This window comes from Mirounga angustirostris, unplaced genomic scaffold (assembly GCF_029215605.1).
Source record: "Mirounga angustirostris isolate CCGP_5_RB_7025 unplaced genomic scaffold, mMirAng1.0.hap1 SCAF_3, whole genome shotgun sequence".
In the NCBI taxonomy this organism is placed as follows: domain Eukaryota; kingdom Metazoa; phylum Chordata; class Mammalia; order Carnivora; family Phocidae; genus Mirounga; species Mirounga angustirostris.
The window spans coordinates 117,927,873-117,950,970 of NW_026991711.1; the positions used below are offsets into that span (position 1 = coordinate 117,927,873).

The window sequence follows — 23,098 nt, forward strand, 5'->3', positions numbered from 1 at the left end:
CAATTAGATATAGCTTGGTGGTATCATGTTCTCGCTAAAAGAAAAGTAAGGCTCAGTCAATGAGAGGCAAAGAGAAAAAGTGTTATTACTTCTGAGGGTTCGATCTAAATCCTAGACCATTATTTATGTATCACCGTGTATTAACTATCATAAGTATGGTCACCAGTGGTATATAATGGGTCCTGGTACTCACGTCACTCTGGAGGTCATAGGCCTTGCGAGCATGGATGACATCATTCTGGTCAGGAAGGCACGTCCATTCATGCAGGAAGTTCTTATAGTCCACGTCACTGACTAAGGTCTGGCACTTCTTGGCCAAGACCACCCCCAACATGTCCACTGGGCTGCTGAATTTGGTCTTCCACTTCTCAAAGTCCTTCTTGTACTCCCTGTCACTCTGGATCTTGGCCACATGCATGGACCACATTATCTTGGGGTCATCCTCAACATTTCGGGCTCCAATGTGGTGGCCAAGTTGCTTTCGGTAACCATCTTTGTATTTGTACTGAAATAAAAGTAGTCATTTAAAAACAAACACGAATAGGAAGGGCTAAAAGTCCTTTAGTTTAAAACATCATTATTTTAAATTTGGAATCATCTGAATATCAACTTATCTCCTCATCCTAAATTCTGATATGACTTCACAGCAGTACTCTAATGGGAAAACAGGCCAAACTGGATAGTTCTATGGTTTGCAGACATTAAGACCCCGGAAATAAAGGCAGCAACACTTCCAGAAAATCAGTCACAATAGTACTGTATACAAAAGTACAATACGGCCTTTCTTCATCTTGGGCCAGTGAAATCACTAACCCAGAAATTTTATATATGATTTTGAGAATGCTACTCCCCAGTCCACAGGTACCATTTTACCTCCCTGACCCATCCCTCAGGCCTCCCAATTCTAGCTCTGTTGACCTTCACTGGGTCACCTGACTCCCTAAAATCGACTGACTTGCGTTTTCTATCCTGCATACCCTGCTCTGTTGGAGATCAAATTTGGCTGGGGTTTCTTAGGATTCTCTGAGTGAGGAAACAGATTATATAACTACAAGAAAGCATTCTGGTGGTGGTGGTGGTGGTAAGGGCTGACTGGATATTTTCTCTTCACTTTAGGCAACAACATCACACAAATCCTAATGTATGTTTATGGAAGCCTGAATTCTTCACCAAAGGACCCACTTCTTTCAGAGACGGCAGAAAGACAAATCAGGATCACCATCTTATCAATTTTGGTTGTCTTCGTTTTTCTGTTTTTATTTAAAAAGAACTCAGAAGGAAACACTTAAGGTAATTTTCCAAAGAAAGAGTTGGCAAAAATCCAGATCAGGTTCAGGGAAAGGTACATTTTCCTAGACCTGGCTGAACCAGGTCTTTTTCTGATGTTGAGCCAACACATGTAAGCAAGTTATTTTTTTTTAACCCTTCTGGCATTTTCTCATTTCTCTATAAGCTATATGCTCAAAATATGGAGATGAATGTCTCATAATTGTAGATATGAACAACTATAGATTCAAATTCAATTTTATACTGAAGTTTAGGATACCCTCTCCACCTGTGGGACATGAATATTAAAGTTGTTTGGAGTTAAAAATATAAAAGAGCTTTCTCCAATGAAAGACTTTTTTTTTTCCACTTAAAGCACAATAAATGTGCTTTAACTGGCACCCAGATGCATCTCCCTGCTGTAATGATGATCATTCCCCCACCTCCATCCAGCCTTGTGCATACATGAAGTGTTGCTACTCACATCACTAGCAATGTCCCGGGAGGCCTTGGCCACCACGATGGGGATGGCATCGATTCGCAGGTCGTAGCCTTTCTTCTTTGCTTCTTCGTTGGCGAGTTTATACAGAATCTACAGAAAGAGTGTCAGAGTTAAAGTGAAAAGTTTGACAGCAACAATTGAGAGATTACTAAGTGACATACTGAATAATTTTAAAAAGGATAGGCTCTGGAAATAACCTAAATTTCTAGCAATGTTGAAAGTAAATAAATTACATCTTACCAAAACAAAAACAAAAACATATACCTAGCTTTAGAAATAAATGAGATCGATTGGTATTAACATAGATTGATATATTAATCCATTATATATAGTAGATTAATATATATCATGTGGTTTGATATAGTATGCATATCAACATATTATAATTTAATAATATAGATCAATTGACAAAGCATCAATTTCTACATATTTCTAAGTGAAAAAATTGTAGAATATTTAGTATTATTCATTTATATATAAAATATATACACTTATATACTTTTATCCATTTCTTTATTAAAACATCTTTCACAGACAGGTAATACTTTATAATGTTTAAAAAACAAATGAGAAAAAGACTGAAGTACAATTTAAAACATAGCTAACTGGACTATAATCACAACTTTAAGATTCTAAATTTTGGCTGTATCATATTAATAAAACATGTGCCTATACATTGCATTTTACATTAAAAAAAATCGGTGCTGTTCATAGGGAACACTTCTTTCCCATGCCTGAAGCTTTCTTTCTATAGAAGGAGCTCAGTTATTTTTCTCTGACCTTTCTCCTTTCTCTGCCCCTTTACTCTCTGCCTGGGAAGAAGTGCACTGACTTACTGATTTATTTAACTGGTAGGGATAACTGGGCACTCCTGCTCAGCTTTAACCTGTTCCCTCTAGGAATAAGTCCAGTGTTCTTCTCTGTTTCTCTGGGCTCTAAGCAAGACCTTAGCCCTGAGGGGAGTGGAGCTGACCCCCCTGCTCCAGTGTGGCCTCCTCTGGACAAATGGGAACCTAATTCTGGGGTTCGGTTAGGCTCATTTAGTTCTCATACAAATGTATCCTTGAACCTAACTTTAGTGGTAAAAAATGTGAGATTTCAACTTTTATCTAGACTTCCTTTGTTTTACCTCTCAATTTTATTCAGGATCCAGGTAGGGAAAAGTTACATATTATCAGAGTTCCCCCTGGTAAGACTGCCAGATTTAGAAAAGAAGAAGACAGCATGCCCAGTTGGACTTGAATATTAGGTAACCAACAAGTAGTGTTTCAGTATAAATATTGAGCCACTGTTTTGTCTGGCCATCTTACCCCTTGGAAAATGCTAAAAATACTCCTCAGCCCCAATGACCCACATCGGCAATGGCCATAAACTAAAAAGGTAACGTGACTTCAGTTTGCCCAGAGAATCCTATAGCTATAATATTCAACCCAGAAATGAAAGACTGGATAAGCTGAGTGTTCATATCACAGCGCCACATGTACCATGATAGCTGAGGCCTGAGAATCTCCACAAAAGTAAGTACAGGAAAACAAACAGTAACGCTGATAACAAAATCAGTGCAGCACCACAGAATTTTGTACTTACCTCACTGTAGTTGAGCTTGTTCTGCCTTGCCAACATGATCTCCGGGGTATCAGGCATTATATGAACTTGAGTCTTGTCTTTGTCCCAAGCCTCTGTGTATAAATGCTATCAAAGAAGATGACAGAAAACCATTTGAAGGTTGGTGTATATATACGCAATGGAATATAACTCAGCCATCAAAGAGAAAGAAATCTAGCCATTTGCAATAACGTGGATGGAACTAAAGGGTATTATACACTAAGCAAAATAAGTCAGTCAGAGAAAGACAAATACCGTATGATTTCACTCATATGCAGAATTTAAGAAACAGAACAGATGAACATAGGGGAAGGGAAGGAAAAATAAAGTAAGATGAAAACAGAAAGAGGCAAATCTTAAGAGACTCTTAACTCTAGGAAACAAACTGAGGGCTGCTGGAAGGGAGCTGGGTGGGAGGATGGGGTAATTGGGTAATGGGCATTAAGGAAGGCATGAGATGTGAGGAGTACTGGGTATTACATAAGACTGATGAATCACTAAATTCTACCTCTGAAACTAATAATACAGTATATGTTAATTAAATTGAATTTAAATAAAAAATTTAAAAAACCATTTGAAATAGAAATTACAAAAAGTCCAATAAAGCATGATTATTATTAATCTAATTAGGAAAAATAAACCAAACTTTGGTATAAGGTATTCCATTTGAGGTTTGAGTCTTATCGAGGTTAAAACTGGAAATAATAGAAATTATTTAGAGGATTTCAAGTATGCAATTTAGGAGCTAAATGTGACCCTACACTTCAATGGATAATTTTAAGTGCACTGGTCGTTAGAGTATGAGAGCAACTTTTGGCATCTTAGAGACGCTCGAGGCAGCTGGGGCTCACCTTGTTCATGTTGAGGGCATTGCTCTTGGCCAGCACCTGTTCCAGGGAATCAGGCACACTGGTGAACTTCAGCTTGTCCGGAGGCTGGCGGTAGATGTTGTCACTCAGTATCTCTGCAGCTCTCTTGCACTTGACCACATCCACAGACCCAATGGGAACCCAGCCGATGCCTCTCAGCCACTGGAGATCTGATTTGTAAATGTTCTGGTGAGATCAAACACAAAAGCAAGCCTTACTTAAGCTGTTATGACACTTGATTTAAAAAAATGAAAGAAAAAGACTGAAAAACTTTAATAGCCAAACTTCATGTCTATGTCTTTTCAAATATGAAGCCCAATTAGATATAGCTTGGTGGTATCATGTTCTCGCTAAAAGAAAAGTAAGGCTCAGTCAATGAGAGGCAAAGAGAAAAAGTGTTATTACTTCTGAGGGTTCGAACTAAATCCTAGACCATTATTTATGTATCACCGTGTATTAACTATCATAAGCATGGTCACCAGTGGTATATAATGGGTCCTGGTACTCACGTCACTCTGGAGGTCATAGGCCTTGCGAGCATGGATGACATCATTCTGGTCAGGAAGGCACGTCCACTCATGCAGGAAGTTCTTATAGTCCACGTCACTGACTAAGGTCTGGCACTTCTTGGCCAAGACCACCCCCAACATGTCCACTGGGCTGCTGAATTTGGTCTTCCACTTCTCAAAGTCCTTCTTGTACTCCCTGTCACTCTGGATCTTGGCCACATGCATGGACCACATTATCTTGGGGTCATCCTCAACATTTCGGGCTCCAATGTGGTGGCCAAGTTGCTTTCGGTAACCATCTTTGTATTTGTACTGAAATAAAAGTAGTCATTTAAAAGCAAACACGAATAGGAAGGGCTAGAAGTCCTTTAGTTTAAAACATCATTATTTTAAATTTGGAATCATCTGAATATCAACTTATCTCCTCATCCTAAATTCTGATATGACTTCACAGCAGTACTCTAATGGGAAAACAGGCCAAACTGGATAGTTCTATGGTTTGCAGACATTAAGTCCCTGGAAATAAAGGCAGCAACACTTCCAGAAAATCAGTCACAATAGTACTGTACACAAAAGTACAATACGGCCTTTTCTTCATCTTGGGCCAGTGAAATCACTAACCCAGAAATTTTATATATGATTTTGAGAATGCTACTCCCCAGTCCACAGGTACCATATTACCTCCCTGACCCATCCCTCAGGCCTCCCAATTCTAGCTCTGTTGACCTTCACTGGGTCACCTGACTCCCTAAAATCGACTGACTTGCGTTTTCTATCCTGCATACCCTGCTCTGTTGGAGATCAAATTTGGCTGGGGTTTCTTAGGATTCTCTGAGCGAGGAAACAGATTATATAACTACAAGAAAGCATTTTGGTGGTGGTGGTGGTGGTAAGGGCTGACTGGATATTTTCTCTTCACTTTAGGCAACAACATCACACAAATCCTAATGTATGTTTATGGAAGCCTGAATTCTTCACCAAAGGACCCACTTCTTTCAGAGACGGCAGAAAGACAAATCAGGATCACCATCTTATCAATTTTGGTTGTCTTCGTTTTTCTGTTTTTATTTAAAAAGAACTCAGAAGGAAACACTTAAGGTAATTTTCCAAAGAAAGAGTTGGCAAAAATCCAGATCAGGTTCAGGGAAAGGTACATTTTCCTAGACCTGGCTGAACCAGGTCTTTTTCTGATGTTGAGCCAACACATGTAAGCAAGTTATTTTTTTTTTAACCCTTCTGGCATTTTCTCATTTCTCTATTAAGCTATATGCTCAAAATATGGAGATGAATGTCTCATAATTGTAGATATGAGCAACTATAGATTCAAATTCAATTTTATACTGAAGTTTAGGATACCCTCTCCACCTGTGGGACATGAATATTAAAGTTGTTTGGAGTTAAAAATATAAAAGAGCTTTCTCCAATGAAAGACTTTTTTTTTTTCCCACTTAAAGCACAATAAATGTGCTTTAACTGGCACCCAGATGCATCTCCCTGCTGTAATGATGATCATTCCCCCCACCTCCATCCAGCCTTGTGCATACATGAAGTGTTGCTACTCACATCACTAGCAATGTCCCGGGAGGCCTTGGCCGCCACGATGGGGATGGCATCGATTCGCAGGTCGTAGCCTTTCTTCTTTGCTTCTTCGTTGGCGAGTTTATACAGAATCTACAGAAAGAGTGTCAGAGTTAAAAAGTTTGACAGCAACAATTGGGAGATTACTAAGTGACATACTGCATAATTTTAAAAAGGATAGGCTCTGGAAATAACTAAATTTCTAGCAATGTTGAAAGTAAATAAATTACATCTTACCAAAACAAAAACATATACCTAGCTTTAGAAATAAATGAGATTGATTGGTATTAACATAGATTGATATATTAATCCATTATATATATTGTAGATTAATATATATCATGTGTTTTGATACATTATGCATATCAACATATTATAATAATATAGATCAATTGACAAAGCATCAATTTCTACATATTTCTAAGTGAAAAAATTGTAGAACAATGTTTAGTATTATTCATTTATATATAAAATATATACACTTATATATATATATATATTTTTTAAAGACACATTTATTCAGCGTCATGATCAGACTATTACATTTAGCAATCAACAGCATGGGTGCAAAAAAAAAAAAATCTACATTAAAATCCTTTCTTGGAATGCTTTACACTTTCCACAGAACAGAAACTAAAATAACCTGTTATACAATTAGTCACAAATACAGTCCCCGAGTTTTTTGCCCATACACATGAGTATTGTCTAAAACATGTCTTCTTTGTAGCAGCTAGGCCCTGCCACCACTGTGCTTGGCTGAGTTCACAAATCTGTTGTAACCTGTAGCTTCCCTGTCACTTCTCTGGCTCTCCTCTCCTGCTAAGCTTTGTTTCCTGGCAGTAATTAGAACCTTCTGCCACTGCCGTAGCTACTGCTGCCGCTGGAACCACCACAGCCACCTTGGTTTCATGGTTTGGTGAAGTATTGGCCTCCATCGCCATAGGGGCCAGAGCTTTTGCCTCCAAAATTTCCTCCTTTCATGGGTCCAAAATTTGAGGATTGATTGTTGTAATTGCCAAAATCATTATAGCTTCCGCCACCTCCAAAGTTGCTTCCATCATTACCAAATCCGTTATAGCCATCCCCAGTGCCACCATATCCACCACCACCTCGACTGCCACCAAAGCCACCTCGACCACTGAAGTTCCCTCCACTACCAAAGTTGTCATTCCCACCAAAACCACCTCCACGACAACCACCAAAGTTTCCAGAACCACTTCGACCTCTTTGGCTGGATGAAGCACTAGCCATCTCTTGCTTAGATAGGGCTTTCCTTACTTCACAGTTGTGGCCATTCACAGTATGGTATTTTTGAATGACAATCTTGTCTACAGCGCGTCATGGTCATCAAATGTTACAAAAGCAAAACCTCTCTTTTTGCCACTGCCCCGGTCAGTCATGTTCTCAATCACTTCAATTTTCCCATACTGTTCAAAATAATCTCTTAGATGATGTTCTTCAGTGTCTTCTTTAATGCCACCAACAAAAATCTTTTTCACAGTTAAGTGGGCACCAGGTCTTTGAGAATCTTCTCTTGAGACAGCCCTCTTTGGTTCCACAACTCTTCCATCCACCTTGTGTGGCCTTGCATTCATGGCTGCATCCACCTCCTCCACAGTGGCATATATGACAAACCCAAAGCCTCTGGAGCGCTTGGTGTTTGGATCTCTCATTACCACACAGTCCGTAAGCGTTCCCCATTGCTCAAAATGGCTCCTCAGACTCTCATCGGTTGTTTCAAAGCTCAAACCTCCGATGAAGAGCTTCCACAGTTGTTCAGGCTCTATGGGAGACCCTGACTTAGACATGACGGTGGTGGGAGGGGAGACTAACGATGCTTACTCGGCGGTGTCCATGGGCAGAAAAAAGCCACTTATATACTTTTATCCATTTCTTTATTAAAACATCTTTCACAGACAGGTAATACTTTATAATGTTTAAAAAACAAATGAGAAAAAGACTGAAGTACAATTTAAAACATAGCTAACTGGACTATAATCACAACTTTAAGATTCTAAATTTTGGCTGTATCATATTAATAAAACATGTGCCTATATATTGCATTTTACATTAAAAAAAATCAGTGCTGTTCATAGAGAACACTTCTTTCCCATGCCTGAAGCTTCTTTCTATAGAAGGAGCTCAGTTATTTTTCTCTGACCTTTCTCCTTTCTCTACCCCTTTACTCTCTGCCTGGGAAGAAGTGCACTGACTTACTGATTTATTTAACTGGTAGGGATAACTGGGCACTCCTGCTCAGCTTTAACCTGTTCCCTCTAGGAATAAGTCCAGTGTTCTTCTCTGTTTCTCTGGGCTCTAAGCAAGACCTTAGCCCTGAGGGGAGTGGAGCTGACCTCCCTGCTCCAGTGTGGCCTCCTCTGGACAAATGGGAACCTAATTCTGGGGTTCGGTTAGGCTCATTTAGTTCTCATACAAATGTATCCTTGAACCTAACTTTAGTGGTAAAAAATGTGAGATTTCAACTTCTATTTAGACTTCCTTTGTTTTACCTCTCAATTTTATTCAGGATCCAGGTAGGGAAAAGGTAAGTATTATCAGAGTTCCCCCTGGTAAGACTGCCAGATTTAGAAAAGAAGAAGACAGCATGCCCAGTTGGACTTGAATATTAGGTAACCAACAAGTAGTGTTTCAGTATAAATATTGAGCCACTGTTTTGTCTGGCCATCTTACCCCTTGGAAAATGCTAAAAGTATTCCTCAGCCCCAATGACCCACATCGGCAATGGCCATAAACTAAAAAGGTAACGTGACTTCAGTTTGCCCAGAGAATCCTATAGCATATAATATTCAACCCAGAAATGAAAGATAGCTGAGGCCTGAGAATCTCCACAAAAGTAAGTACAGGAAAACAAACAGTAACGCTGATAACAAAATCAGTGCAGCACCACAGAATTTTGTACTTACCTCACTGTAGTTGAGCTTGTTCTGCCTTGCCAACATGATCTCCGGGGTATCAGGCATTATATGAACTTGAGTCTTGTCTTTGTCCCAAGCCTCTGTGTATAAATGCTATCAAAGAAGATGACAGAAAACCATTTGAAGGTTGGTGTATATATACGCAATGGAATATAACTCAGCCATCAAAGAGAAAGAAATCTAGCCATTTGCAATAACGTGGATGGAACTAAAGGGTATTATACACTAAGCAAAATAAGTCAGTCAGAGAAAGACAAATACCGTATGATTTCACTCATACGCAGAATTTAAGAAACAGAACAGATGAACATAGGGGAAGGGAAGGAAAAATAAAGTAAGATGAAAACAGAGAAAGAGGCAAATCTTAAGAGACTCTTAACTCTAGGAAACAAACTGAGGGCTGCTGGAAGGGAGCTGGGTGGGAGGATGGGGTAATTGGGTAATGGGCATTAAGGAAGGCATGAGATGTGAGGAGTACTGGGTATTACATAAGACTGATGAATCACTAAATTCTACCTCTGAAACTAATAATACAGTATATGTTAATTAAATTGAATTTAAATAAAAAATTTAAAAAACCATTTGAAATAGAAATTACAAAAAGTCCAATAAAGCATGATTATTATTAATCTAATTAGGAAAAATAAACCAAACTTTGGTATAAGGTATTCCATTTGAGGTTTGAGTCTTATCGAGGTTAAAACTGGAAATAATAGAAATTATTTAGAGGATTTCAAGTATGCAATTTAGGAGCTAAATGTGACCCTACACTTCAATGGATAATTTTAAGTGCACTGGTCGTTAGAGTATGAGAGCAACTTTTGGCATCTTAGAGACGCTCGAGGCAGCTGGGGCTCACCTTGTTCATGTTGAGGGCATTGCTCTTGGCCAGCACCTGTTCCAGGGAATCAGGCACACTGGTGAACTTCAGCTTGTCCGGAGGCTGGCGGTAGATGTTGTCACTCAGTATCTCTGCAGCTCTCTTGCACTTGACCACATCCACAGACCCAATGGGAACCCAGCCGATGCCTCTCAGCCACTGGAGATCTGATTTGTAAATGTTCTGGTGAGATCAAACACAAAAGCAAGCCTTACTTAAGCTGTTATGACACTTGATTTAAAAAAATGAAAGAAAAAGACTGAAAAACTTTAATAGCCAAACTTCATGTCTATGTCTTTTCAAATATGAAGCCCAATTAGATATAGCTTGGTGGTATCATGTTCTCGCTAAAAGAAAAGTAAGGCTCAGTCAATGAGAGGCAAAGAGAAAAAGTGTTATTACTTCTGAGGGTTCGAACTAAATCCTAGACCATTATTTATGTATCACCGTGTATTAACTATCATAAGCATGGTCACCAGTGGTATATAATGGGTCCTGGTACTCACGTCACTCTGGAGGTCATAGGCCTTGCGAGCATGGATGACATCATTCTGGTCAGGAAGGCACGTCCACTCATGCAGGAAGTTCTTATAGTCCACGTCACTGACTAAGGTCTGGCACTTCTTGGCCAAGACCACCCCCAACATGTCCACTGGGCTGCTGAATTTGGTCTTCCACTTCTCAAAGTCCTTCTTGTACTCCCTGTCACTCTGGATCTTGGCCACATGCATGGACCACATTATCTTGGGGTCATCCTCAACATTTCGGGCTCCAATGTGGTGGCCAAGTTGCTTTCGGTAACCATCTTTGTATTTGTACTGAAATAAAAGTAGTCATTTAAAAACAAACACGAATAGGAAGGGCTAAAAGTCCTTTAGTTTAAAACATCATTATTTTAAATTTGGAATCATCTGAATATCAACTTATCTCCTCATCCTAAATTCTGATATGACTTCACAGCAGTACTCTAATGGGAAAACAGGCCAAACTGGATAGTTCTATGGTTTGCAGACATTAAGACCCCGGAAATAAAGGCAGCAACACTTCCAGAAAATCAGTCACAATAGTACTGTACACAAAAGTACAATACGGCCTTTTCTTCATCTTGGGCCAGTGAAATCACTAACCCAGAAATTTTATATATGATTTTGAGAATGCTACTCCCCAGTCCACAGGTACCATATTACCTCCCTGACCCATCCCTCAGGCCTCCCAATTCTAGCTCTGTTGACCTTCACTGGGTCACCTGACTCCCTAAAATCGACTGACTTGCGTTTTCTATCCTGCATACCCTGCTCTGTTGGAGATCAAATTTGGCTGGGGTTTCTTAGGATTCTCTGAGCGAGGAAACAGATCATATAACTACAAGAAAGCATTTTGGTGGTGGTGGTGGTGGTAAGGGCTGACTGGATATTTTCTCTTCACTTTAGGCAACAACATCACACAAATCCTAATGTATGTTTATGGAAGCCTGAATTCTTCACCAAAGGACCCACTTCTTTCAGAGACGGCAGAAAGACAAATCAGGATCACCATCTTATCAATTTTGGTTGTCTTCGTTTCTCTGTTTTTATTTAAAAAGAACTCAGAAGGAAACACTTAAGGTAATTTTCCAAAGAAAGAGTTGGCAAAAATCCAGATCAGGTTCAGGGAAAGGTACATTTTCCTAGACCTGGCTGAACCAGGTCTTTTTCTGATGTTGAGCCAACACATGTAAGCAAGTTATTTTTTTTTAACCCTTCTGGCATTTTCTCATTTCTCTATAAGCTATATGCTCAAAATATGGAGATGAATGTCTCATAATTGTAGATATGAGCAACTATAGATTCAAATTCAATTTTATACTGAAGTTTAGGATACCCTCTCCACCTGTGGGACATGAATATTAAAGTTGTTTGGAGTTAAAAATATAAAAGAGCTTTCTCCAATGAAAGACTTTTTTTTTTCCACTTAAAGCACAATAAATGTGCTTTAACTGGCACCCAGATGCATCTCCCTGCTGTAATGATGATCATTCCCCCCAACTCCATCCAGCCTTGTGCATACATGAAGTGTTGCTACTCACATCACTAGCAATGTCCCGGGAGGCCTTGGCCACCACGATGGGGATGGCATCGATTCGCAGGTCGTAGCCTTTCTTCTTTGCTTCTTCGTTGGCGAGTTTATACAGAATCTACAGAAAGAGTGTCAGAGTTAAAGTGAAAAGTTTGACAGCAACAATTGAGAGATTACTAAGTGACATACTGAATAATTTTAAAAAGGATAGGCTCTGGAAATAACCTAAATTTCTAGCAATGTTGAAAGTAAATAAATTACATCTTACCAAAACAAAAACAAAAACATATACCTAGCTTTAGAAATAAATGAGATCGATTGGTATTAACATAGATTGATATATTAATCCATTATATATATTGTAGATTAATATATATCATGTGGTTTGATATAGTATGCATATCAACATATTATAATTTAATAATATAGATCAATTGACAAAGCATCAATTTCTACATATTTCTAAGTGAAAAAATTGTAGAACCATATTTAGTATTATTCATTTATATATAAAATATATACACTTATATACTTTTATCCATTTCTTTATTAAAACATCTTTCACAGACAGGTAATACTTTATAATGTTTAAAAAACAAATGAGAAAAAGACTGAAGTACAATTTAAAACATAGCTAACTGGACTATAATCACAACTTTAAGATTCTAAATTTTGGCTGTATCCTATTAGTAAAACATGTGCCTATACATTGCATTTTACATTAAAAAAAATCGGTGCTGTTCATAGAGAACACTTCTTTCCCATGCCTGAAGCTTTCTTTCTATAGAAGGAGCTCAGTTATTTTTCTCTGACCTTTCTCCTTTCTCTGCCCCTTTACTCTCTGCCTGGGAAGAAGTGCACTGACTTACTGATTTATTTAACTGGTAGGGATAACTGGGCACTCCTGCTCAGCTTTAACCTGTTCCCTCTAGGAATAAGTCCAGTGTTCTTCTCTGTTTCTCTGGGCTCTAAGCAAGACCTTAGCCCTGAGGGGAGTGGAGCTGACCTCCCTGCTCCAGTGTGGCCTCCTCTGGACAAATGGGAACCTAATTCTGGGGTTCGGTTAGGCTCATTTAGTTCTCATACAAATGTATCCTTGAACCTAACTTTAGTGGTAAAAAATGTGAGATTTCAACTTCTATCTAGACTTCCTTTGTTTTACCTCTCAATTTTATTCAGGATCCAGGTAGGGAAAAGGTACGTATTATCAGAGTTCCCCCTGGTAAGACTGCCAGATTTAGAAAAGAAGAAGACAGCATGCCCAGTTGGACTTGAATATTAGGTAACCAACAAGTAGTGTTTCAGTATAAATATTGAGCCACTGTTTTGTCTGGCCATCTTACCCCTTGGAAAATGCTAAAAATACTCCTCAGCCCCAATGACCCACATCGGCAATGGCCATAAACTAAAAAGGTAACGTGACTTCAGTTTGCCCAGAGAATCCTATAGCTATAATATTCAACCCAGAAATGAAAGATAGCTGAGGCCTGAGAATCTCCACAAAAGTAAGTACAGGAAAACAAACAGTAACGCTGATAACAAAATCAGTGCAGCACCACAGAATTTTGTACTTACCTCACTGTAGTTGAGCTTGTTCTGCCTTGCCAACATGATCTCCGGGGTATCAGGCATTATATGAACTTGAGTCTTGTCTTTGTCCCAAGCCTCTGTGTATAAATGCTATCAAAGAAGATGACAGAAAACCATTTGAAGGTTGGTGTATATATACGCAATGGAATATAACTCAGCCATCAAAGAGAAAGAAATCTAGCCATTTGCAATAACGTGGATGGAACTAAAGGGTATTATACACTAAGCAAAATAAGTCAGTCAGAGAAAGACAAATACCGTATGATTTCACTCATATGCAGAATTTAAGAAACAGAACAGATGAACATAGGGGAAGGGAAGGAAAAATAAAGTAAGATGAAAACAGAGAAAGAGGCAAATCTTAAGAGACTCTTAACTCTAGGAAACAAACTGAGGGCTGCTGGAAGGGAGCTGGGTGGGAGGATGGGGTAATTGGGTAATGGGCATTAAGGAAGGCATGAGATGTGAGGAGTACTGGGTATTACATAAGACTGATGAATCACTAAATTCTACCTCTGAAACTAATAATACAGTATATGTTAATTAAATTGAATTTAAATAAAAAATTTTAAAAACCATTTGAAATAGAAATTACAAAAAGTCCAATAAAGCATGATTATTATTAATCTAATTAGGAAAAATAAACCAAACTTTGGTATAAGGTATTCCATTTGAGGTTTGAGTCTTATCGAGGTTAAAACTGGAAATAATAGAAATTATTTGGAGGATTTCAAGTATGCAATTTAGGAGCTAAATGTGACCCTACACTTCAATGGATAATTTTAAGTGCACTGGTCGTTAGAGTATGAGAGCAACTTTTGGCATCTTAGAGAAGCTCGAGGCAGCTGGGGCTCACCTTGTTCATGTTGAGGGCATTGCTCTTGGCCAGCACCTGTTCCAGGGAATCAGGCACACTGGTGAACTTCAGCTTGTCCGGAGGCTGGCGGTAGATGTTGTCACTCAGTATCTCTGCAGCTCTCTTGCACTTGACCACATCCACAGACCCAATGGGAACCCAGCCGATGCCTCTCAGCCACTGGAGATCTGATTTGTAAATGTTCTGTAAAGAGGAAAAATGGCAGAAACTCTTCAGCAAGACTAAAAGATTTAGGGTGCAGAAGCCAATGCAATCAGTAATAACTTACAATACTGGTAAGTTGTTGTATGGTTGTTATTTTTTAATATAAAATAAGCTGTGTTAGGCAAACTGAAAGAGCAACTACGTTCAAAAATGACCTAGAGACGTCTCCTAGCCATAACAAAAAAGGACCATAAGTTTCCCGTTGTAAGGAGAGGAATAATCTAAACTAATATCTTCTGTTAGTCAGTTCAGTGAATATTATTATAATGTCCACGTGTATAGGAAAACAATGGCATCCCAGAGTGGGAGAAACCACAGATACATCCCACAGCAGGCTACCAGTAAATACGTGTTAGGCCTAGTCAAATGAAATCCTCTGTAGCTATTAAAAGCTCTACTGTAAAGAATGTTGGTTACTTGTAGAAATGTCATTAATATAACATTACACGAAGAGAAAACATAAAACACACTGTATGTGGATAAACTACATGAGTAGGAGTGGGTTTTTTCAGTGGTTAGATTACATTGGGTTTTATTGGTTTCTATATTTTTCCTTATCTTTCAAAATATCTGTAATGCTCTTTAAGAATAAACACAGAAAGAAGTGAAGATATAGTAATGACACAGAGCTGCCGAAGCACTGAGCAGAACTTTCCCGGCCTTAGCACTGCCCAAGGCTCAGGGCAGTAAACAACCATGTCACTGGTCCAGGGCCCTGGTCTCTTCCCACCAAGTGCTCAGGACAAGAAGATGGACTCCTTTCCAGAACTGTCTTTCCATACCTTTCTCTTGTGATTTAAAATCATTTTTCTGCTAAGGATTTTTGGGAACCCATTAAGTATTCATAACTACTTCACAGCAAGGGAATTGGACCTTTGCCCAGCTCATTTGAAGGATTTTACCATTAACAGCAATTAAGTAGAAAATAGAGACTGATATTTTGCAGTCTAGACAAAAAGCCTGTTGTAATTGCCCTACACTCACTACTAATTGCCCCCAAAATAACAACAACAAGAATGAAAACAATAACTTTTCATACCTCTGGAGTGCTTTTTAACTTTCAAACGACTGTTAACTTTCTTTTTTAAAAATTTTATTATGTTATGTTAGTTACCATACAGTACATCATTAGTTTTTGATGTAGTGATCCACAATTCATTGTTTTCGTATAACACCCAGTGCTCCATGCAGTGTGTGCCCTCCTTAATACCCATCATTGGGCTAACCCATCCCTCACCCCTCCCCTCTAAAACCCTCAGTTTGTTTCTCAGAGTCCACAGTCTATGGTTCATCTCTCCCTCCGATTTCCTCCCCCCTTCATTTTTCCCTTGCTTCTCCTAATGTCCTCCATGCTATTCCTTATGTTCCACAAATAAGTGAAACCATATGAATAATTGACTTTCTCTGCTTGACTTATTTCACTTAGCATAATCTCCTCCAGTCCCATCCATGTTGATGTAGAAGTTGGGTAGTCATCCTTTCTGATGGCTGAGTAATATTCCATTGTATATATGGACCACATCTTCTTTATCCATTCATCTGTTGAAGGGCATCTCGGCTCTTTCCACAGTTTGGCTATTGCAGACATTGCTGCTATGAACATTGGGGTGCATATGGCCCTTCTTTTCACTGTGTCTTTGGGGTAAATACCCAGGAGTGCAATTGCTGGGTCATAGGGTAGCTCTATTTTTAATTTTCTGAGGCACCTCCACACTGTTTTCCAAAGTGACTGTACCAACTTGCATTCCCACCAACAGTGTAAGAGGGTTCCCCTTTCTCCACAACCTCTCCAACATTTGTTGTTTCTTGCTTGTCAATTTTTGCCATTCTAACTGGTGTAAGGTGGTATCTCAGTGTGGTTTTGATTTGAATTTCCCTGATGGCTAATGATGATGAACACAGGCAACATGATGACAATTAATTCTTATCTTTCAATAATCATTCTCAACGTGAATGGCCTAAATGCTCCCATAAAACGGCACAGGGTTGCAGACTGGATGAAAAGACAGGACCCATCCATATGCTGTCTACAAGAGACTCATTTTGAACCTAAAGATACATCTAGACTGAAAGTGAAGGGTTGGAGATCCATCTTCAATGCCAACTGTTAACTTTCAAATAACCATTAAGGCTGTATATCACAGGGTGGGGGAGGAGATCTTGGACAGGCACTCAACAAATAGACAGATGCAGGCAGTCTGTCAACGCTGTCACTCCAGGGGTGACATGAGCCATTTTAATTCTCTTTCATGCGCAGGCAAAACCTTTCTTTTTGGACACAATTGCAAAACACAGGGTGTGTGTGTCAAAAACTACAGAACAAATGTGAGTGGTTTCACAGGTGGGCTTGTACAGTTTCCAGTAATGGCTAATTAATGTATAATTATTATTCATTTGTTTTATTCTCCCAAATCCTCTAACACTTAATAATCCCTTCAAACAGTTATGAACTACGTGCTGTAGGAACTGTGTTTCTCACACCCAGATATGATACTGAAAGCAGCTGCACCAAGTACTAGGGTTTGGCATTACCATGTGACCCCTCTACAGAGAGCCGTGCCAGGAGAAGAAAATGTCAGTGAACTGACCCAACAGTTTACACAGTAACTTCTCTTATTTCATAATAACAATTAGCATAAGAATAAAAATTAGCAAGCATCAGAATTCTAATGATAACCTCATTTGGTTGGTAAAGAAGCTAAAAACAAATTTCAGAGTAATTTTTTTTTTTAAATGTGTTGTTTCTACCCCTCTGAAAGAATAAAAGAAAATGTCTCCATCTGGTGGACTCTGAATTCTAACATTGCTTAATTCTGGTTTTGTTTTTATAGGACCAAATCCAGTTTGTAAACTTCATTTCTTTATAAAGCCTATTAAACATCTTCATAATAAAGCAATAAAAAGTATATTCTCATTGAGATCTCACTCACTGATCAATAAATCAATAAATAGCTTAAGTGGGCCAATGGATTGCATATGAAGGATAACTTTTATATAGTTTAAATTATTTCTGAACTCAGCTCTTTTATAGATGCTGTACTCACATCGCTCTGGAGGTCATAGGCCTGCCGAGCATGGATGACGTCATTCTGGTCAGGCAGGCATGTCCACTCATGCAGGAAGTTCTTATAGTCCACGTCACTGACTAAGGTCTGGCACTGCTTAGCCAGGACCACTCCTAGCATGTCCACTGGGCTGCTGAACTTGGTCTTCCACTTCTCAAAGTCCTTCTTGTACTCCCTGTCACTCTGGATCTTGGCCACATGCATGGACCACATTATCTTGGGGTCATCCTCAACATTTCGGGCTCCAATGTGGTGGCCAAGTTGCTTTCGGTAACCATCTTTGTATTTGTACTGAGATGAAAACACACAAATCAGGTTTTTATTATAAGCCCTTGGGGGTCAAAAGTCTGTACAAAATCACCTTGCTTACATCAAAGCTGTAAGTTGACTTGTGATAATAAGCATTAACTCAAGCTGGTATCCTGACCTTTACCCTTGAAGCTTATAGAGTTAAGAGAAGAGATGGAATCCATATAATTGTAGTGCATATCCCAAATCACCCATGGCCTAGTGATAAGGAATAATTTAGAGGCAGGTAGTGCCCACAGTGGGGAGAGGCCATTTGAACAAGGGAATTTGGAGAAATGAATTTTAGGTACTAAAAGTATATCAGGAAAGAGATGCACTTGGCGACATGGCATGTTTAATAAGTCGTAAAATGAGTGTCTGACTCCTGGAAGGATGTAGTACTCTAGGTCAAGGACCTAGTTTAGTATACCAGGTATTATGCTATTATAAACAAATAGTATACTATTAGTATACTAATATAATACTACTATTATTATACTAGTAAAGCTGGTTGGAGCATGCTCCAAAAAAGTCATGGGTTCTACTCCTGCATAGGCCAAGAATGTTTTTATTATTCCATGTCCAGTGATGTTGTCCCGGGATCTGAGGCAGTTATTCAAAATACATGCCTCTAGTCTCAAAGATCACTAAGTAAGAAAAGTATGGATGGGTCAGCAGGAGACAATATGGTACAGTGGGAAGTAATGAGGTTGTCTGGAGTTTCAATTCCACCACCTACTGAGAGTTTGGTTTTAGAAAAGTTGCTTAAAGCAATCCACAAAACAGGGATAATGACAAAACTTACGTGCTAGGATAATTATGAAGTATAAGTAAGATAACACATGTCAAGCTCTTAGCATGGAATTCTCAATACTTCCTAGTTGTCATTGTTACTTATAATTGTTGACATAAATTCATGGGGAGGTCCAACGTACATAACTAAAGTGAGTCACTAACACAATATAAAGGCCAGTGTATTGCCATATTCCCAGATCCTGGGCCCTTGATTTTTAAAGTAGTGGTCTGTTCCTCAAGAATCATCTGAGGCACAATGAAGGGATGATGGTTTTATTCTGGGAGGTATGTGCTAGACAGCCAGGAGCTGTTTTTAAGGGTACAATCTCGGGCTAGTAGCCACCTCTGGTAGGGATCCACTGCCTTCTTTTCATAATCTTAGAAAGGTGAATTATAATGGCAAGTGTCATATCACTTTTGTGAATATTGTATAGTAAAATGTTACATAAAGCCAGGACCTGATTCTCATTGGGAGTACTTAAGTTTGAGTTATACTTTCTAGAAGCACCATGATAATTTTTATATCTCCAAGCCTGCAGCTGTGCTCTAATAATTTCCACGTGAATGGATCTTTCTCTGTTTTCGACGGGTGTTTTCATCGAAAATACTGTGTCCTAAAGGTTATAAACCCCTTGTACGAACATTGAATTTTTCATTTCCCTCAAAACTAGGTTTTTGAAAAATCCCACATAAATACACTAGGACATATTTCCAAAGGGCGAGGAAAGTTCTTTCTGAAGATTTAGTTCAGTGACAACGTCACTTCAGCCTGATTATATACTTGGGGCGACACTGTTACTCACATCACTGGCGATGTCCCGGGAGGCCTTGGCCGCCACGATTGGGATGGCATCACTTCGCAGGTCGTAGCCTTTCTTCTTCGCTTCTTCATTAGCAAGTTTATACAGAGTCTAAGTTTGGGCAAAAAATATATAAATACACATAGATGTTGACATTCATATCCAAAAACTGACAGGGGACTAAAATAATTCACTAAGTTCGACACAGGTAGGCCCCTATAATAATCTCACTCTGAGAGTTGTAAGTCTTTGCACTGTCTGCTGAAGACTTAAAAATGATACATTTTTAGAACATTGCAGCTTTTTTATTTTAAAACTTACGTTGAATTAACTAAATATAGATATATCCACTGTTTCAAAATTTTTAGTTATAACCATGAATCAGTTTTGAAGAGAACTAAAAAATTAAGCTGAAACTTGTGGACCTAAGGTGGCAAAATGTGGGTAAGAGTGAAAGACTTGATTAACTGTTGATCATGGACGTTAATGCAATCCACATTGATTCTGCACCCACTGTGTGCTCTGACTGGGCTAGGTACTTGGGAATCAAAGAGGAGTGAGACTTCTTCCATCGTCAAGGTTTCTGGGGAACTGATGGAAAGACTGGTAGCCTACAGACTAAGCTACCAAAAAGTCAAACCACGAGAGGTCATTTAAGCATATCATTGACAAAGGGCTCCAGGAAAGAGTAATTAATTCTGAATTGAGAATCAGGAAATTTCCTGCAGAGGGGCTGATCTTTGCACTGGACCTTGAGTGATGAGTATGGTTTCAGGAGACTGGGACAGCAGTCAACGCCAGAGGGCGTTGCATGAATCAAAGCACAAGGGAGTGAAAGTGCAGGGGTGTCAAAGTAAGTGGGGAGCAGTGCCAGGGACAAGTGGCAGCAAAGGACCGAGAAGAACCTGGAGTTGGACTGAAGGCTTAATGCTAATATAAATTGGTGCTTAATTCCATAGGAAATAGGAAGCCAACAATAATCTTTGAGGAAGAGTGACATAATCAAACTTGCATTTTATCTTCCTATCCTTTGCGTGACAAAAAGTACTAAAGGATTGAACTAAGCTGAGAGAGAAAAGATGGAGAAAGCAGACCAGGCAGGTTAGGCACTCTGTTCAGAGCATTATCCCTAGGTCTCTTTGAACCAACAGCAACACTACAGCCTCTCTGAGCTTTTGCAGCAAAGACAGAGTCCAGAATTCCAGAAATGCTGAGTGGCCAGTTATAGAGGCTCTTTGTTTCCTGAAAGTCCTGCACATACAATACATGCTTTTCTGTAATGATATAGGACACATATTATAGGCTTAGCTAAAAAATTCACTCCTTTTTGCTTTGCAAGTAGGACTTGATGTCTTTCGGTTTTGGAGACAATGAAGAGTTAGTTATATAAGCAATAAAATTATAGTTCGCACTCACCAAAATAAAATGACTTAAGATGGTGGCTCATCTAGCTAAATTCTCTAAGTTATATCCTGCAGAAGAGTGATATATTGTTGACTTACACTTTCAAAAAAACAGTATTTTCTTTGCTGGTAGCACAAAGCTGGGAGAAATAACTAATACATCAGCTGACAGAAAAATCAGATTCACAAAAATCTCCACAGGCTTAAACCAGTCGGCTTAATCTAGGAAGAAGGAACTGCAGAGAGATCAGTGTCAATCTTTGAACTGATTTTAAACTGAATTTAAGTTGCCAAAGGTATAAAGGCAGGATAGAGGAAACCTAGCTTAAGCCCATGTAAGATGTGTTTGGGTTTTAGTCGATCCCAAGTTCCACGTGCCCCAGAAGTGACAAAGCTGCCCGTGTGCCGGAGCCCTGGGTGCAGAATTAGAGGTCAAATGTCCAGAAGAGGAAAGAAGATGTCAACTGTATTCTACACTTGTAGGATTTTGTTTGGTTGGGAGGGTCGCATTTTAGCAGGGATGTCATGTGAGGAATGCCCAGGAACTGGGGATTGTTGGGGGGGGGGGCAGGGGAGGCACCACAGTAGTTACCCTCATTTTCACGGAGTTGGCAGGGACTGGTTTTGCACAGCCTCAGACAACTATGAAAGTCTGCAGAGAGAACTCCGTGACTCTACATCAGAAGAATTTTCTTATGGAATTTTCCAGAACAAATGGGCTGATTTATGAGAAACTCCTTGTCACTGAGAACACTTAAGCAAGGACAGGGGGACAACCTGTTGGGTGGGGACTCTTGTACTAGAAGAGATGCTGACCTCTCAGCCTAAACATCCATAGTTCTGACAGGCGGGCATATGGCCCTAGGCTCACAGAAAGTGAAAAGAAATAGGCTCGCTGATATATACCTTGGCGGGTCCTCTCTCTGTTTCTGTCTCTTTCTCTGGGTTATTTGATAATACTGTGATTTTAGGCCTTGACTTAATTTTATACATTAAAAGTCTTAAATTTTGACTTTAAGCCACAATTTGGAAAAAATAAATCATATATGGAAAATATATCTAGCACAGCAATAAGGCATAAGGGGAAGATAAATGTATATTTAATCTATTGCTAATTTCCTAACTTAAAAAATTAATAAAAGAAGAAGGTCTGATTCATCTTATGGTTATTGCTTAAATCATTAATTCTTATATCTTTCACTTCATAAGTGATAACCTTTTTTACTTGAAGTTTGATGTTTAGGATGAGGATTGAGAAACGCAAGAGTTGCTATTCACATGGAGCAAAAAAAAAAAAAAGATTCTTTATAAAGTTGTTGTATAGTATTTTATCACCTTGGACAGATTAACTGAAATAAGAAACAACATGCAAACTTCATAGAATTAGCATCTGCTCCCACCTCGCTGTAGTTGATTTTGTTCATTCTTGCCAACATAATTTCTGGTGTGTCTGGCATGATGTGGACCTGCATCTTATCTTTGTCCCAGGCTTCCGTGTATAAACGCTATGAAAGGAAATATATAATGTCATCAGGAAAAAAATTCAGTATATGATTAAGAAGAATTTCAGGACCATAATGACTTTATAAAGAGAAATAACAAAAGGTTATATATACATCTTATACACATTATGTATGGCAGACACATCTTCAAGTAATTAGTGTATAGAACAGATATTTAGTGCCTTATAGTCTGAAATATATGTTAACAAAAGGAAATTGAGAGTATCTTTCATGCAAAGATGCTTTTCCATAAAAACATGTCATTTTATCAGAACTATGAAACAACTACTGAAGTAAATATTTAATATAAGTGACACACAGATAGATATGGATGGATGGATAGATAGATGTCTTCTCTTGCTCAACGCTTGCTT

General features: G+C 38.9%; 1 protein-coding gene and 1 pseudogene across 20 annotated transcripts in view; both read right to left on the reverse strand.

The window, feature by feature from the left end:
* NEB (nebulin) overlaps window positions 1–23,098 on the reverse strand; it is a 215,213-nt gene that overhangs the window by 107,811 nt on the left and 84,304 nt on the right. For all 20 annotated transcript variants that reach the window (XM_064586520.1, XM_064586524.1, XM_064586538.1 and 17 more), the window contains exons 63-77: window positions 22,623–22,727; window positions 19,823–19,930; window positions 17,916–18,227; window positions 14,647–14,850; window positions 13,776–13,880; window positions 12,211–12,318; window positions 10,652–10,963; window positions 10,125–10,328; window positions 9,254–9,358; window positions 6,315–6,422; window positions 4,752–5,063; window positions 4,225–4,428; window positions 3,356–3,460; window positions 1,751–1,858; window positions 194–505 (exon numbers count right to left, since the gene is read on the reverse strand). In XM_064586520.1, coding sequence (XP_064442590.1) covers window positions 194–505; window positions 1,751–1,858; window positions 3,356–3,460; window positions 4,225–4,428; window positions 4,752–5,063; window positions 6,315–6,422; window positions 9,254–9,358; window positions 10,125–10,328; window positions 10,652–10,963; window positions 12,211–12,318; window positions 13,776–13,880; window positions 14,647–14,850; window positions 17,916–18,227; window positions 19,823–19,930; window positions 22,623–22,727 — 2,712 coding nt within the window. The remainder of the gene's footprint in view (window positions 1–193; window positions 506–1,750; window positions 1,859–3,355; window positions 3,461–4,224; window positions 4,429–4,751; window positions 5,064–6,314; window positions 6,423–9,253; window positions 9,359–10,124; window positions 10,329–10,651; window positions 10,964–12,210; window positions 12,319–13,775; window positions 13,881–14,646; window positions 14,851–17,915; window positions 18,228–19,822; window positions 19,931–22,622; window positions 22,728–23,098) is intronic.
* On the reverse strand, window positions 6,905–8,157 carry LOC135363878 (heterogeneous nuclear ribonucleoprotein A1-like; annotated as a pseudogene).